The following is an 18,962-nucleotide window of genomic DNA, read 5'->3' on the forward strand; positions in this document are numbered from 1 at the left end:
GGAAGATAGTGACACCTCTTCTAGGTCTCACCATAGGGCTAGATCCCATGAGGGAGCAGAAGAGGAGTCCAGAAAATGCTTGAAGCCTTCTCATCAGCCTAACCGCTCCAAGAAAAAGGATATCAAAAATATTTCTCCTCAGAAATATCTTTACCTGGCCCATCAACGCCATCTGCTCAGGACTGATATCGCCCTCATGCTTCCTCTGCTGACCTGTCCACGAGGTATAAATCTTCTTCCAACTCCCTCTGTAGTTGTTTGAAATTTTCGTGAAGATTCGTCAAGCGGTGCCGAAGTTATTTGCAAAACAAAAACGTTTTTCCTACAGAAACTTTGGTCCTAACTAGAACTACCTACTGGCCATCGCCTCCAAGGTTATTTCAATTACCTACAATACTGCTTGCTATTCTGATTCAAGCAGCATGTGAAGCTATGAAAGATCCAATACTGGATAAGAAAATAAATTACCTTTGCCTGAAGTTATCCAGTATTGGTATCTTTAATTGATTCCTATGCGACCCCCCTCTTCCCCTGAGAGACTCCCCTTATTACTAGGGATGTTATTCCTACTTGTGCTTGCAAATCTGAGTGAGTCCGCCTCTCTTGAGACATTTCCAGAGGGTGCAAACACCTTATTGGTCAGGAGTGGTCCTTTTTAAAAAAAGGTCCTAGATAGGATATTGAATTCTTGGCCTAGTGCCATTATAGCCTATGTTAGTTAAACATACTGGTTTACTATAGTACAGTGGGACTCCCCACTTCAACGGGGGATAGTTCAAGCATGTGATAATATGAAAGATGCCAATACTGGATAAATTCATTTACAGATAAGTAACTTATTTTCTCTCTTCCACTAGTCCTGTGCAGATCACTAAAATGTTTGATAGATTCAGTATCACTATTACATAATCACTCTGTAGCGATTGTCCTACTCCAGTAGATTCTAATGTAGGACCTGACGGATGCAGAGCTTGAAAACCTATGTCGAAAATGTAAACCTCAAAGGTGATCCAGAAAACAAGCTGCCGGATTCAAAAGATTGCAGAGTGGACAGTCATGTTTTATGTTTGGGATAGAATAGATTGGTCATATGGCCAGGGGACAGAGCGAATCAATAGACTGCCCTGAATAGCACCATTTTTTGATTGGTCTTTATTTTACAGTGGCATCAAACTTCAGTATTGGCTAAGCACCTTGAATCCCTTGGCAAGGTGCTGCAAAAGAATGAATGTAATATTTTGTGATTTACGAACGTGTATAGCAGTGACGGCACTTGTGAGCCGTAAGGGAGTCAAATGCCGATATTAATGAAAGGATTGATATTGGTAGAGCATGCCACCATTTTAACATAATGGTAATGTGTAGAGAATTGCAATGACGGGAATTATATGGGAATATGGTATATGTATAAATGGACATATCAGAGTGAATGCAGTCGAACACACAGGATCTGTAGTTTTAGATTTCTCATCGCAAACAACATCATTAAAGTCCTTGCCTAGCTGTCTTATGGAATGATGACCAATGGTTTTTGAAAGGGTGGTGCCCCTGTGTCATGAAAGTGTTTTACAAACAGTTCTATTATCCTACAGTAGGGTGCAGGTCCACTCTTCTTTTCTCCATCATCTCTCTAAAGATTAAGGATGGCTCTTGTTTATTCCCCATGTCGGACCTCTCCGCTGATGATTGGCACCTCGTCTGAAAACCCCAGCATACAAGAAAAAAACATGGATGGAACATCTTTCTCTGTTCACGCACCCAAGCTATGGAATTTATCCCCCCCAAACATAAGAGCCACGGATAACTATCTTATATTCAGAAGACTGTTCAAGAGTTGGCTCTTTCCTACATGACCACCTCACTCAAACACAAATGTACAGCATATGCATGTGCATGTAAACATATATAATTAATTTGCATACATGTATTTAGATAAGTGCATGCCTTTCTACAAATATGTAAAGTTCTTATTGTTTAAAAATATATAGATATTCTTTCGGTCTGCTTAACAAATTTATATACTACTTATGGTTAATAAATGAATAAATAAATATATATGTGCATATATATGTGTGTGTGTGTGTATATGTGTATGTGTATATATATATATATATATATATATATATATATTTCCATCCAAAAAGTGCAGGTTCCCATTTGGAAGCAACAACATACACGGACTCAGTGTCGAACTTAATTTATTTCACGCACTTGCCAGCAGGCTTTCAAAAGTAAGTCTCTTCATACAATTCGTGGGAGCAACATGCTGCAGGGCAGAGCTAGCTCTTCAGGACCAAAGAGGAGCTTGGACACGGACGTCTTTGGGCGCAGCAGGGGTGCCCCTTGAACACTTAATCACGGACTGAAAAGCGGGGCAGGCAGACAATGGTAATGTGCCTTCAAACCCACTTGGGCTTTTACTTGCATCAATTTTGCTGATGAGCTCCCCTCCTTACTAAGGACTACCAATCCCAGAAACGCTGCTGTTCTTTACAAAGCTCAGAGGGCGGGGTCACGTACATTTATGGGAGCGCTCCAGCACCTGGATGAAATTTGCCACTGAGGAAGAGAGCCTTCGCTCTCGAAATGCATTTGGCACTCGAATTGTATGAAGAGACTTACTTTTGAAAGCCTGCTGGCAAGTGCGTGAAATAAATTAAGTTCGACACTGAGTCCGTGTATGTTGTTGCTTCCAAATGGGTACCTGCACTTTTTGGATGGATATATATATATATATATATATATATATATATATATATATATATATATATATATAATATTGCAGCTCCAAGTCTTTCTTAGTATCGGAAAGAATTTTTGGCACTCATGAGGGAAGTGTTCACGCTAGTTTATTGAAAACACTCAGCAGACAAACGCGTTTCGGTTTTCCTTCGTCAGTGTCTACCATTGACACGGAGGAAGCGGAAATAAAAGCATTTCATTATTTTTGCATGTCCATAGAAAGAGGACTTTCGTAAATCCCCGTGAGGAAATCATTTGTGCAGTATATCACTTTTTGTTTAACATATTGATAAACATGATAAGTGGCTATATGCATGTAATTCATTTAACGTTTACATACCACATTTTCAGATAATTATATATTAAATTATTTCCGAAAATTATTTACAATATATGTACATTTTGTGTTTTGCCATTTCTCATGTTACAGTTGCTATCAAGCCTGTAACATGAGAAATGGCAAAACACAAAATGTACATATATTGTAAATAATTTTCGGAAATAATTTAATATATAATTATCTGAAAATGTGGTATGTAAACGTTAAATGAATTACATGCATATAGCCACTTATCATGTTTATCAATATGTTAAACAAAAAGTGATATACTGCACAAATGATTTCCTCACGGGGATTTACGAAAGTCCTCTTTCTATGGACACGCAAAAATAATGAAATGCTTTTATTTCCGCTTCCTCCGTGTCAATGGTAGACACTGACGAAGGAAAACCGAAACGCGTTTGTCTGCTGAGTGTTTTCAATAAACTAGCGTGAACACTTCCCTCATGAGTGCCAAAAATTCTTTCCGATACTAAGAAAGACTTGGAGCTGCAGTTTGTTACGTGGTGCGCCACCACGAAGAGGCACCCGTCTGTGAGTGACCCGGATTTGGTGCAACAAGGAGCTACAATATATATATATATATATATATATACACATTGTGAGAAAGTGCCATCTTTCTTGCATTGTTATGCCCCACTTTTTGCTGAACTGCTGATGTACTTTGACTGAGTGTGCCCTGAGCTCCTGCCAACCAGGTGCCCAGGGCCTGTGTTCCTTCCCTGAAACTGTGTTGAAACTAATACCCAATTGGCATCCCTGGCCACCTGTCAGCCCCTAGTAGATGGTACCCAGGGCATGGTGACCAGAGAAGACCCCTAAGGGCTGTGGCACTTATTGTGCCACCCTTAGGGGCCCTGTACCGTGACATCCACAAACTGCCTTTGCAGGCTGAGTGTCTAAGTACAGGACTAAACAAAGAGTCGACTTGGCACACATCCCTGTGTGCCATGCCCACAAGACCCACTGCCCTGGCATACCTCAGTCACCACTCTAGGTGGGTGCCCTATGCCAGTGGTGTGGGCTCAAGTGCACAAGCCCTGTGCCCCTAGAGTACCCAGGGCCAATCCTGGGCACTGTAAGTGCAGTGATGCCATTAAGAGTATATGGTACTGGGAGATCGTCATTACGAACTCCACAGCACCATAATGGCTACACTGAAGACTGACAAGTTTGATATCAAACTTCTCAGCACATTAAACCCACACTGACGCCAGTGTGGGATTTAATGTAAAATGCACCAGAAGGCATCTTAGAGATGCCCCTGAAAATCTAACCTACAATCCACGTCTGGTCTGAGATGCTGCCTGCCGCCTTTGTGAGCTTCTCTAGACCACTTGCTGTACTCAGCAACTGGCCCCCACCAGTTCTGACCCCCACTCTGGGGGGGGAAGACAGGTGGGAAACCCTACGTCAGGAAGGGGGGCGGGGGGGTGCCAGCCTGTGCCAACCCCACCCCTTAGGTGGGAGAGGCGAGGTGAAGCATGACCCCAGGCTCCGGCCATCTTGAAGATGGGGAGCCCTTCCCAATCACAGCTAGGCCCCTGCCCCCCTCCCACAGGAGAGGAGCAGACTATTGATCCCTGCCCTTGCCCTACCTGTAACACCCCTAAATTCAGTATTTAGGGGCACCCTGAACCTTCCTTCCTCAGATCCCGATAAGAAAACAAGAAAGAAGATCAAGAAGAAGACCCGCCGTGCAGCTGCTAACAACAGGACGACACCAACTGACTTTGCCCCAGCCTTGACGGCCTGTCGATCCTGGAAACTGCCCCTGCTAAATCCCGGCGACTCCTGCGGACATCAACCTTGGAAAACCTGCCTGCTTTGACCCTCTCAAGAGGCTCTACTCCTACATCAATGCCCCTGGTGCCAGCCAGGAACTGCAAATTCAGCCCACTCTGCACCCGCCCGGCCCATGCCCCAATGATCCAAGACCACGAGGACGTCCCACCGGCGACTGGGACCCGAAGTCCAGTGCCCAAAGACCCTCCTCGACAACCCAGATGACACCTGCAGCCTCAGAACCAGGGACCCCCCCAAACGCAACCAGCCGAAGGTAAGATTTCCCAACACCCAAAGACACCCCTGCACCCGGTGCCCCACGGCCCCTGTGCCCACTTTTGGGGTACTCACCTCTTCTCCAAGAACCCAACTTACCTCTTGAAGTGGTGGTCGCACCTGAAGAATCTGCATCGCCGAGCCTGCAGCCTTTGTTCACTTTGTAACTTTCCCATTGGATAACATTGAGTGCCCGACGGCTCAAAAGCACCCTGCACCCAGCCGCACGATTGCCGCTGTTAGTGCAACCACTACCCTACTCTACTTCCCCACTTGCCCTGAGTAAGTGACCAGGAGCTCAGCTCCCACAGCCGCGTGGCCTGCCTGCTTGCAGCCACCAACCAAAGGCCCCCTACCCTCCATTGGATTGTATTGGGCCTACTTTCTCTGCACCCGGCTGCCCCTGTGCCGCTGAGGGTGTAACAACTGTACCTTTCCGACCCTGGGAGACCCCGGAGTCTATGCCGAGAACCTTAACCTCACCAGTCGAGTACTCACCTGAAAGCCGATAACTCACTTTCCTTCCATAGGCTAACATTGACTGGTTTTCTCTGAAATTTCTTCTAAGTGGGGAGTTTTGAAACTTTAAAATATTCCTCTAAAATCAACCGAATAACAATTTCCGAAATACTCACCTGGTACCAGGAGAGAAGTCAGTGCTGTACTTTCTAGTTCAGTACTGAACTGCAAAAGTAATCTTAACTGTACTTACCAGTTACTTGTATTTTCTTCCATAGGAAACCATTGACTGTTTTTCTCTGAAATTCCTTCTAAGTGTCGATTTTTGCAAATTACAAATATTCTTTAAACATAGTACCAACTGCTGAAACGCAAATACCTGTCTTAGGTAGAGGTCCCAGTGCTGAACCTAGGAGTCCAGTACTGGATTACAAAAGTAACGAGAACCTACTTTACCTGTGACTTGAATTTCCTTCCATAGGATAACATTGCTAGTTTTTCTCTGAAAAGTTTCTAAGTATCATCTTTGAAAATACATTGATATCCTTTACAAATTACAACTGTAACCAAAATGCTTTTACTTAACTGTTTACAGCTTAGGTCCCGGGACTGAATCCAGGATCCAATCCTGTGGTTAGAAAAGCAATCCTGAAAGTAATCAACTGCATTTATGTTGAAAACCCCATTGAGCTCAATGTTAAGTTGTGTTTAGAATTGTGTTGCCTATTGCAACCCCAGTAACTATTGTATTTACCAAGTCTATTGCCATTCTGCAAATTATTTACCTAAAGTCACACATATTGAGAAAAGTATATTTTGATACCTGTTGGTTCTAAACTAAAACCACTATATCTGTGGATATAAAAAGAATTGGCCTAGAATTCAGTTCTTGAGTGTGTGAAACCTTTTGCTGACTGAGTGTGTACAACAAATGCTTTACACTGTCCTCTGGTACTGCCTTACTGCTCGACCAAGCTACCACTTTAGAGAGTAAGGTCAGATCTGACTTTAACCTCTGGGGATTGGGGACTCTATACCCACTGTACCAGACTTTGGTCCAGTATATTTAGAGCCACTTTCTTACACACGTGTAATATACATATTATTTGATGCTCCGCATGTATATGACACCGCATAGTTTTCTAATAAGTTAGTTGATTAGTTGCTTTTGAGTCTCAGTTTATTTTATCGCAATATGTAAACATAATCATAACCATTCCAGTTCTTCACTATTGAAATATTGGAGAAAATATAAAAATGAAATAAATATTAAAGAAATACTATAAAAAGGCACAAATAAATTAGCTTTACGTACAACAACACCTGAAAGTGATTAACAATCCCTTTTTTATTTTGTCATGTCAAAAGTGGTTTATTTAGACCATTGGTTCTTAACAGTGTAAAAACTTGACATTTTGTATAAATATTCTAAAAACATTACAAATTAATCAACCAACATCGTTACAGAAGCCTGATTTCCAAGTACTTCCTCTTAATTTTGCTCACTACTCCATGCGCAAGTCCTAAACACACCTATATACAAACATAAATAATTTTAAGAACAGTAAAATTCCTATTCTAACAAGTTTTATAAAAGGTAATTAACCAGTAAAAAATTTCCTAAAATCCCTATCCATCATTTCTAATTTAGCTTACAGCCAACTATTTCCTATTACATAAAAAACCTATTTACAGCCTTCATGAACTTTGCAATGGCTGTTGTAATTTTGAGGTTATCAGCATATCTGTGATGAGTTCAATTGCTTGTGTGCGCAGCCTCGTACCATATTTTAAAAAGATAGGGCATAAAAACTGTTTCCGTGGGGCTAACAATTTTAGGCAGTCCATCAAGATATGTAAATTATCGCATTTTGTGCTCAACCGGCATGTGCAGTTACCATCAGTTCGCCTCAGTTCGGTTCTTATTCTACCATTTAACATAGCTGGATTAATGCCAATTCTCAGTCTCAATATTTCCAATCTGAGCCATTGATTAGGTAGATTATCCAAATAGGTGTACCCATTTTCTTTCACCCAACTATTTCTCATACATTTCACAGAATCTTTCTTTCTTAGGTACTCAATGTCTTCCAGCCTAGACCATTCCTTCCCTCTTGTTCCGAGTTCTCTCCTTGTCCTTTCTATTTGAAGAGTCCGTTGATCAATTCTTACTTCAAAATATTCCCATATATGGAACAATCTCTTTCTGACCTGTCTAGCCCATTTCAGGTCACTAAGCTGAATCTCATTCTTCCACCATTGTGACATTTTGCCTCTTCTCCTGTCCCCAACCATTTCCAAAAACATAATAGGCTCCCTTGTACCTGAGCTTTCTATGAGGTCATGCTCATCTCCAGGCTAATTGCCTGGATCATAGATGAGCCCGGCAATGACATTACAGATTTTATGCATTTTACTTCCTCGATATCCCAGGTGCTTTTTCCACCCAAGCAGAGAATTTCTGCTCCATACGGTACTTGCATGAGTATCATTGCACTGAAGGCCTTTATCAGTGGTCTGTGGGACATGTCACCATAACTGCAATTAAAGTATTTCAGCCCACACACAGAGACGTGTGAGCTTTTGCTTTCTGTGCCTCCAAATGTACGCACCACTTTAGAGACTTTTCAAACCAGACCTACAATTATCATTTACAATCTCCACTTTGGTTTGGCCCTGATGCCAATTACATCTCTAGTCTCTCTTGCCGAAGCACTGGATTTTGGTCTTATCCATGTTTACTGTTAATTGTTTTGCCGCACAATATATGCTGAAAGCATTTAGCTTTCTCTGTAGGCCCATCTCTGTCTGGTCAAGGATTACCAAATCATCAGCATACATTAAACAGGATACTTGATACCCACTCATTTTTGGATTAGCACTTCTATCTACCTCCAAGATAGATGGCAAATCTGCAATAAAAATTGAGAAAAGTAGCGGGCCAGTACGCAGCCCTGTTTTAGGTCGTTATTAATTGCTTTTTCTTTCAGGCCCTGCCGAATCCTTAATCACCTGTGCCCAATTCTGGCTATGTTGCTCCTGAATTACAGCTAGGAGGCTTTCTGGAATGTCATATTTTCTCAGGGTCTCCCAAAGACATTTCCTATCCACCAGGTCAAAGGCCCGTGGAAATCTACAAAGCAGCCATACAGCCTTCCTCTCTGCTCCATAGACTTCTGCGCCACTGCCCATAGGGCAAAACAGTGGTCAATCGTGGAGTGACCCTCCTTAAAACCTCCTTGATCCACCAGCGCCATCGACCTTTGCTCCACCCAATTCTTCAATCTGTCCAGGATTATTTTGGCGAAAAACTTCTCACCAGCATCCAGGAGATTGATCAATCTGTAATTTTCTGGGGGCCTTCCTGTCACCTTTCTTGTGTATAGGACTAATTACTGCCCCCTCCAAGTTTTGGGGATAGTACCAGAGTCTAATATGACTGAGAACATATGAGATAGGAATTCGGCCCACGTGTTTACCTGTGTCTTTATTATAATAGCAGGTAAATTGTTGGGTCCGGTTGCACAAGTTAAAATGAACTTCCTTATTGTATCTGTTGCATTTTCTACTGTAAAGGATGTTTTTAGATCTTCAACAGCCCCTCCCCAGTGAACTTTTCTGCTTACTACGGGTACTTTACTAGTCCCATACAATTCTCCGAAGTACTCCTCCCAAGTTGCTTCTTTGACTACGTAGCTCAAGGTCCCCAGGGACCGACCAGAGGCAGCCTGTATTAATTTTCCAAATCCTTTTATATTTTTTGTTTCGATTGTTGCCAGCTGGTTTTCCCAACATTTTTCTTTAAATATCCCCTTCTGGTTCCTAATTAGCGTTTTATATTCTTTTCTTAATATAGTCAGGTTAGACAAGCTACCCGGATCATACCTTTTCCTCAGTTTCTCTCTTCTCTCCTTATTAACTTTTTCTTGTTCTTGCACTCCAGAGTGAACCACCGTAGTTTTCTACCTTGTGTTGATTGCTGTTCCATAGGCCCTACTTTCTTACTTTTTAGGTCGACGACCGGAAATGCTGGCTTGCCAGCTTCCGGTCGGAGATTTAATGATTTTGAGTACGGGGCTTGAACCCGCCTCTGTCCTTCATCTCTCCTCCATTGGCTGGCTTCCTAGACGGAGGGCAGCCATTGGAGGAGAGAGGCGTCCCTCGAAACAAGCTCCGTCTCTTTCGGATTCGGGGGCGTGTTTTTGGTGTTCTTTCGCCCTGTGACGTCACCCGTCACTCAGAACACCAAATACACGCCCCGAATCCGAAAATGGTAGGAAGTTTGCGGCCGCCATTTTGCTGGTCGAGCAGCGTCTACCAGGACATGAGGTAAGCCTCTGCTCCCCTGTTTGTGCCGTTCTTCGTGCCCCTGCCCCCTTTTGTGCCGTTTTTCCTGCCCCCCCTGTTTGTGCTGTTGTTTCTTGCCTCTGACTTGCCTTTACCACCCCACCCCCTCGCCCCTTTCTCTCCGTTTATCGGCCATAGCGCAGCAAGCATCCTTTTCATTTTTTACTTTCCCCATATCATCTCTCCTGTGTGCGCAGTTACACTCGAACGACGACTACCCTTCAGTCAGGCGCGATGCCCCGGACGCAGCAACACTCACGGAGGATGGGATGGCAGCACCGCAGCGGAGCGCTGAGAGCGGAGCCAAGCTCGCTGCTGCGGCTAGCGCTGCCTTTTCCAGTACACCTTGACTGCAAGCAGACCGACATGCAGTTTAATCCAATGAACCCATACATTCCAGGGATCAAGCAGCAGCCTCTCGGACCGGGCGCCGCAGCCGTGTACCAGGGGCAGGAGGCGGATGCAAGCGCTCCATGAAATTGGTCCATGGACTTCACCGGGATGCGCAATGGATTCATTGCACTATAGACGACATATACACTATAGACGGCGTCTGCCTGTAGCCAGTGGTGCTGCTGCTGCTATTGTGGTATTGGATTGTTGTGGACTCTGTTCTCCCTCCCAAAACCAGCCACGGGCGCCTGCTCGAGTACCGCGCGCTCTCCTCCACCAAGGGAGCATTATTATTTATTATTATTATTATTCTGAGTGCTTCCACAGAAGCGTTCCGCCAGGGCTGGATTCTGCCAGCCCCGTGTTATTAAAGCACTGGCAGGAAGGGGCGAATCCGACGTGGGAAACATTCCCAGAACGGCGCAGCGCCGCTTTCTCTTGAAAACTAAAGGCAGCACTGTTGCCCCGGGGCTGCATAATAGCGCCCTCAGAGGCCTCTAAAGGGGGTTGGATGCGGCATCTGTCTTCCTAGGACCGAGCGGCGACGCGTGTCCTTGTTTCTTGGGTGGGCAGAGGAGACGACGTTCATTTTGCAAGGGGCGAGCAGCACACCAAGCATCAGAGGCTGTTTTTACCGTCTCGCCACAGTCCTTCGGTTTCTGCAGGGCTTTAAGTGGGCCAGGTCTCACCGGGTCTGAGCACCGGCTTTTTTTAAGGAGGCAGCGAAACGGGTCTCTATCCGGCTCTGTTTTGCGCCGTGGCACAGGAGGTCCGCTTTTTTTTTCCGAGCGTTATAGGGGAAGAGAAATCCTTTAAAGAGTACTTTTCTCTCTGGATTTTTTCAATATTGTATACAAGCCACAGTTGCTATATATTTATCTTATGCAACTAACAACCATTGACAAAGCCAATAATCCTGACTTGTTGTCGTTATGATGTTACTTGAAAGACCCCCCAGTTTTTTCATCCCACTTAAGGGCCTGAGTTTCTTCCATTTATTGATGCAGGAGGAGTCGCCGTGTCATCTCAGCTCAAAACCAGCGCTAGCCTTGAAATCAGAATGTCTAGAAACCGTCGGAGAGAAGAGTCTTTCTGTCTAGGAATGAGCTGCATGGTCCGTAGATAGGACCACTGTCCTTATTTGCCCCAAAGCGCACATTCACGCAGGTGCGCCAGGCAAAAACACGAACAGAGCGCTGCCTATTACAACAGGCGTGTGCCCGGGGGCAGCACATTCAGTGAAATATAAAGGGGCTGTTTACAAGCTGTTCTGTGTTCCATAGTGTAGGCGGCACTCTAATATCAAAGATCTCTTATGAAGTTTAATTTTTCACCAACTATTAAAGAAACATTGACAGGTTTAATAAGTTCATGATTAATATGTTTACAAAGATTGGATCATACGCTATTGGCCCAGGGAAACCCAGCGGAATGGTCTCGTTTTTGTTTCTGCCCCGCTACGAGCCCTCTGACAAGAACTGGCTAACGTGGGCGCTCTCTCGGCAGACGCCTAGCAGTGAAACTCCTCGCACACACCTCCTGCCGCAGGAACGCGTGATGGGCAGTAGAGAGGTGTTGGGGCGAGCCTTTGGTGTGGTAGGGTCAGGCTAGGGCTTATGGGGTCATTGGGGCTTGTCTGTGTGTGCCCGCCCGAGAGCCCTGCCCGCCCCCTGTGCTCGGCACATACTGGCTTCAGAGCGGGGGCTGCCCGCCCATTGTGCTGCTCCAAGCCGTATTAAGGTCAGCGCTGTCCCCCCCGCCCCCCCCTGCCGAACGCTCCGAAATGGGGCCGTCAAGGACCAGCGCACACCAGCGCCAGGACTTGACTCCCATTATTCAGTCTAAACTGTTTTGAGTCTTTTATTTTTTTTTTAATTGCTGCAGGTGCCGTTTTGCACCCCCCATTCTTCCTCTCCCATCTCCCTCTCACCCCTCCCTACACACACCATCACTTCCATTCACACCATCAACTCAGCATTAGCATACTCCGGCTATGCAAGAGTGAATCAGTATATTTGGGGGAGGTACCGATTAGTTTGTGTTGAGGGGGTGGTTGAATTACTGCTTTGATGTGTGAATGACCAGTATACACAAAAGGGACCCCTGCTACCCTATTTTATTCACCAGCTGCAGGAAGGGCACCAAATGTATTTCTGCCCAGGGCGCTATCCCAGCAAGGGCCGACTAAATGGTCTTGCGCCCGTTTTTTCCTCTTCCCCCCTCTAAATCTTAGTGAAGAACGCCGGGTTGGCCAACAAAGTACAGAGCGCGTAAAACAATTTTGAGAACTACTTTCTACTCCCACCTCGTCTGTGTATTGTTTTGTAGAACTAAAAGCTTGTCTCAAATTCCTCGTGCCGCTTTTTAAGCCCCAGAGCTAACATGACTCAGCAGTTGATGGTTCCTTTAGTCCTTCATTGTTGCTTAAAAACCTACTGTAGTAAGGCGGAGGCCATCTTGGAATGGTAGAGTTTAAGAAAGATCAGAACCAAATAAATACGGAGGTTATGCTGTGAAGTAGATTGTCCCTGTTTCAATCACTCAGACCACATGCAGCTTTGAACGGATGGGGATTGACCGATTTCGAATGAACTACACGTTGTTTCCTCCACAGCCCCTGCAGATTACTCAAACTGTTGGGAGACAGACGCATAGCTTCTAAGCTGCACGGAGAGCACGTTCAAGAAAGACCTTTTGTTTAGAACGACAAACCATGTAGATACAGGCAGCTCACCCCATTCGTACTTTAAAAAAATCTATAGCGCTTTACCCTGACCTATCGATGACCCACCAGTGAGGTTCAGAGTTTGTCGTCTCAGGCCATGCTTGCGATTCAGAGTCGCAGTCTGCGAATGCCACATTGATTATCTTAGCAGGCCGTCATTTCCATCAACCAGATGGCAGCGCTGCAGTACTGGGAACTGCGTCATGCTCCGCAGCAGCCTTTGCAGCACACTTATTTAGTCTTGTAACCTCAACCCTAAAGGTTAAAGTCCATTGACAGCACTAACCTCCAGCAAGTGAGCGCCAGCAAACTGGTGACACGCACTGCGTCTGACGTCCAACGCTATATCAGGGACGTCACTTCCGGCACCGCAGAGTGGTCTGAGAAGTGTAAGAGATGGCGGCGGAGGGAGCTGTTGAGCCCGGATGGGAGGTAACCGCGCGTCCCCTACTTTCTGCCTCGTACGCAGTGTTTGATTTGAAGGAACTGGCTCCGCTGCTTAGCTCAGTCATTGAGAGGTGAGAGACGTTGTGGGTGGCTCTGTCTGTGTGAGTGTGGCTCTTTGTGGGTGGCTCTGTATGTGTGTGTGGGTGGCTTTGTGTGTGTGGCTCTGTGTGGGTGTAAATGCAATAGGTCATGCATTTACGAGCGATTGAGCTATTGGCATTGTAAATGACAATGCCATTTATTTAACGATTAAGCTATTGGCAATGTAAATGACAATGCCATTTATTTATGATTTAAAAAAAAAAAAATCATGAGCAATGCCAATAGCTCTACCTTTAATAATGCCGAGACCATTGCATTGTAAATGCTTGTTAATTCTACTCTGAGGTATTGCACAACCTGTTTTATCGTTTCTACAAACCAGGCTACTTTCTTTTACTTAGCACTATCCGTATTTAATTTCTGTTGAAAACTATCCAGTTTCTCCACGTATTCATCTGTTAATTTTGTAGTCATACGTTTAGGGTATTCCATTTGTTAAGGAGGACTACTTCGCGGTGACTTATTTGCCCCCCTAATAGTTCACAGTACAGGGCATTGTGATCACTGTCATTACACCTGGTTACCTGTAACCCTTTTACTGATGCATAATTCCAGGCGTGTATAAACACGTAGTCGATGGGGCAGTGCTGGGAGCCTATCCTGAAGGTCTGTTTGGCTGGGCGGTCAGATTCTATCCTGCCATTTAAACTAAATAACCCCTTTGACCCAAAATACCTCCCCAGTGCTACATCTTGACTAGTGGAAGCGCACTTGGGGAAGTCGGCTGTCTCTATATCATATGCTCTCAGTATTTCTTTGAACCAGGGATGTAGTTTTATTGGATTAAATGTGATTTAAAATCTCCCAGTACAATTATCAAGTCATTCTCATACTTTACGCACAAAACTTCCATGTCATCCTAAAAATGCCCCGTTTCCACCTCATACTCTTCATCGGAGCCCCATTGTATATAGACATTTACAAGTATTAGGTAGTCTCCCTTAATTTCTGTAACCAGTAGGGATACCTTGCAAAGCAACAACCATTTGCATGATGCATTTATTAACATTACTTTTTTCGCAGTCCTGGTAGATGTGAGTGTCATAATCCTCCCAGAGGGACGGCCAAACCTTTTTGAGCAAAGCCTTGAATGACCGGGGTATAGTCGCATATCCAGGTTTCCTGCAAACAAATGATATCAACACCCTTGGCCAGTCGCTTTATACTTTCAACTTTTATTTGACCTCCAAGCCCATTTACATTCCAGTATATCATTTTCAAGCTTTGTGACCCATTTTCCTAATCAATATCACTGATCACAATCTGTTATTTTCCTTATCCATATGTATACCCTTTCTATGTAGTTATGCATTTATATATTTACTACTTTACTACTCATGTGGAAAGAAAAAATCTAATTAAAAACATCCTTTAACTCCATCCAACACACTGGTCTGTCTCATCCTATAACTTTCTTAATATATCCTCTACCTCGACTCTGAGTCATCCCTAAGCTCATTCTATTCCTATAATCTCCCCAAGACCCTTATTTTCCTCTGTCCTTCCATGATTTACCCCAAACCTCATTTTACTACTATGATCTCAAAAATATCACTTCCAAGACTCCTCCTGAATCCCTCCTTTGACACATCCCAAACCTCATCTTACAAATATCTCCTAAATAACACTATCCAGACTATTCTCTATTCCTCGTTTGTCCTATTCAATCAAACAGCCTCGCGTGTCTACCTGTCAAATTAACAATTTATATTTCCCTATACGAATCCTCCTCCAATCCTTTGGGCTCCTGAGTAGCGTGCTACTAGCTGAAATGCGCTTCAATGCCTCATCATGGGTAGTAAGCGCTATATAAATAACATTACAATTATCTTTTGCAAAGTGATGTAATTTAAGTCTGCTTGGGCTAGATTCTGTCAGGATAAAATAATTATTTCAATGCTTTAAGCATAGAAATTTATTATGAATAGTAATGTTAACAAAGTTATTAAATCAATTGTGATCGAATTGTGGTTGGTGCTAATGAGTGAAGTTACCATGCTTCATGAAATTGTGGAAATAAGGTGATCTAATAGAAATGACTTTTATTTAAAAGTATTTGTGAACAAAAGCATATAACCACAAAAGAATTGGGTATTTGTTATAGTTTATATTCACAGTGGTATAGCAAGAGATAGGCCAAGATGACGCCTGAATAAAATAAAACCTCTAAGGAAGCTGTACTGGTATTGTTTCTCTGCTCATGTCATGAGATGTTGATCTGGTGATTTAAAAAGGCTGCCAACATTGTGCGCATGGCCCCTCTCCATAAGCAGGGCCCCATCACCTGGGGGTGAAATTTAAATGAAAGAGGCGTGGGGACATGCCGCCCCCACTTCCAGACCCTTTATAGGCCATGGGGACCTTATCCCCTGGGGATGTACCTTATTGTAAAGGGGGGTGGGGTCTGTGGGGGTGAGCCTTTTCAAGCCCCAGGGATCACATTCCCCAGGGCGGTCTATTTTTCTAAAGGCTGTATTTTATTTTAAAGGGGACAAGGAGCCTTAAGTAAATAATCAGTCTGGGCTGCCATTTGTTTTTCCAATCCCGTGGAAGTCTTGCTGAATCGTGGCACAAATTGCAATTTTTCCCCCTCTAATTTTGTCTGGGGCAGGGTGTGGAGGCGGGGTGCCTCTGGTCATCCTCGGCCAATCAGAGCTTTTGCTCCTGCGGGAGTCTGAAATCCTACAGAAGCAAATTGGCCCAAGGGGCAATTGGGATGCTGTATTTTTTAATTGCTTCCTTATTAGACACTCTTAGTTTTATGGGTAGGCAGTCATGGTAGTTCTGGCCCTCAACAAAGCTCAGTGACCCCCTATGGGCAAAGTGTTTTTCAGCCGAAACATGTAGGCAACAGATGTGACTGGATGGGAAAACCATTATGTTTTTTTAACTGCATCCAAAGCATTTTTTAACCGCATCCAAAGCGTTTTTTTTTAACCATGACGAGGGTAACCATTTAATAAAGGGAAATCCGTTTTTACCATAATAATTTTTAACAAGAACCCTGCACGTGTCCATACTATTACCTTTTTACGCGCTGCCAGAATTAAGCCCTCTTGGGTTGTAGTATACTTACCCGGGTGAGGGGAAGGCACCTATGATGAAGCATGCTGCTATACAAAGGGCGATGTCTTGTCTAATATGTAAAGGATGTTCCTGTTGGAAGTTTCATTTAACCTGAAACAGGATCTGCACAGTAGGGCCATCGCACTAATATATGAATTGATTGGAAGAATGCATGAAGGCCAATATTCTCTTCTCCTGCTTGGGTGTGAAAGAGACTTATTTAGTATAGCGACAGCTTTTAAGAAGTTTGTGAAATGCATTGTGGCGAAATGAAGGTGAACTAAAAGAGAATTCCATTTCTTGGCAGCTAAATGGAAGCATGCTCTGCCACCTTGTTGCACCTTTTAAATTGTTTGGCGTTTTCCACTGCCTCTGTTTTTCTTAAGTCCTGCCTTGTTGGTGTTTTAATTCATGTAAGGTGTTATGAAGCAAACATTTGAATTAGTATGTTATGTATTGTGTTGATTTAGTCTTCAATTGTGTTTTACTTTACTTTGCAGTGGTTGGTTCAGCTCGGGTACGGCCAAATCAACTCCCACCAGAACAGTCTGCCGCTGCACAACAGAATGGTAGTGTTTCAGATATATCTCCTGATCAACCTGGAAAAAAGGACTTTGGCCCTCCTTGTATGTAACCATATATCTAGGCTTCCTTCATGTTCTGTGCTCGCGTATTCACATTTAAGGGGAAAAAAACAACCAATACTGCTTGCTAGGTTTTATTTGAGTCCAGATAAGGAGGTTTTGCACATCTTGGAGGTTCTGCAAAGTTTGATTTGGATCCTTTTATTTTAGACTTGTATTCATATCTGCCATTAAGTAGTGCCATATGTTGTAACTACTCCGGTAATCAAGTGTCCTCTTCAGTTAATCCATTTTGTTTAACACTGCATGCCTTGCATACTATTTTGAAGATTCTAAGGTGCATACATTGCTTTTATATTTCTATTTGTTACTAAGTACATCATTCATTTTCTGATTATATATTCGCAGTGGCCCACAGATTATGGTTGCTAGGGATACCATTATGTCTTTCTCCACATAGACCATCATAACCATGTCCTTTTATAAACTGATGTAGTACTATCTGAGTTCTAATTATCAGGTGTGGTATTGCCGCACCATTATGAGTTTTGACCCTTGCAATGAGGAACAACTGTCGGAATCTGTGTTTGCTCATCCATTTCTTCAGGTTTCACACCCTCAATACCAGTTTTGGCAGAAATTCCCAACTCCACCCACATTGGGCGTAATGCTAAACTCACGTGGGGGCCTTATTTGAGCATTTCTTTGTCTTTCTACAACATCAGACCTTTGATGGCGTCATACTTGTAAGCTTGTTTGAATTGCAGTGTCATGAAGGAACATGGTGTTAATTTTTGGGGGATTTCTAGATTTTCTGAAATTTCCAAGTGCCCCTGGATGTCATTGTAGTTTGCATTTCTCCCCAATTCTGAAAGGATCTGGCCAGACAATTAGCCCCTATGTAATACATTCTACTTTATCATACTTTTCTTTCTGTTTAGATTGCACATGATCAATAAGTGTCTTTTTACAAGTTGTTACTCTCACTCTTTAATCTTTGACAGTGCTTCCTTACGCATGGGGCTCTCTGCCCATTTTACCACATCCAATGGTTCAGTGACATTGCATTCTAGAGGAAAAGTAGAAAGCTTGCTGTGGTGAACATGCACCAAGGAGAACTAAAGGCCTCCTCTCAGACAAGTGGCTGCTAGCAAGACAAGACAAATATCTTTCATCCTCTTACCGCTGAAGAATTACTGCGTTTTCAAAGCACATCTGGAAAAAGCAGTTTCCTTAAATTCAGACCACAGAAGAAAAGAGCGCTCTAAAGGCTATAGTAGCAAATTTATGAGTTTTCTACTTTCACGCCTGTCAGCCCATTCACGCTTAGTCTAAGCAACATTTGATCATTATAAAAGTTATGTGAGTTTCTTTGTACCGCCTGACAATGGAAAGGGTACTGACTTGATCGCAAATAACTAATATCCGAATTCATTCCTTTCCTTGTCTAAGCTAATGATAGTACAATGCTCCTTAGACTGCACTTTTTTGTTTCTCCCTAGTAAGATTGTTGTAGAGTTCTGATACTGATTGATTAACAAGATTGGCAGCATTTGCAATTTAAATACTGGGTTTGGACTGTAGTCATGATGTTGTCACAGAGGCAAGAGGACTGACTGTTTAAGTCACAGCCAGGTGGCACGGCAGGTCCTCTGTTTTGAGCTAGTACGCCTAGGTGGTAATGCTAAAACGCCCA

The 18,962-nt window shown here is 43.6% G+C and overlaps 1 protein-coding gene across 3 annotated transcripts in view; it reads left to right on the plus strand.

Annotated features, from left to right (window-relative positions):
- KIF2A (kinesin family member 2A) overlaps positions 1-18,962 on the plus strand; it is a 513,057-nt gene that overhangs the window by 132,807 nt on the left and 361,288 nt on the right. For 2 of the 3 annotated variants that reach the window (XM_078675133.1, XM_078675135.1), the window contains exon 5: positions 17,183-17,308. In XM_078675133.1, the coding sequence (XP_078531259.1) occupies positions 17,183-17,308 (126 nt within the window). The remainder of the gene's footprint in view (positions 1-17,182; positions 17,309-18,962) is intronic. The other variant, XM_078675134.1, reaches the window with a different exon arrangement.

This window comes from Lissotriton helveticus, chromosome 2_1, assembly GCF_964261635.1.
Source record: "Lissotriton helveticus chromosome 2_1, aLisHel1.1, whole genome shotgun sequence".
NCBI classification, from domain to species: domain Eukaryota; kingdom Metazoa; phylum Chordata; class Amphibia; order Caudata; family Salamandridae; genus Lissotriton; species Lissotriton helveticus.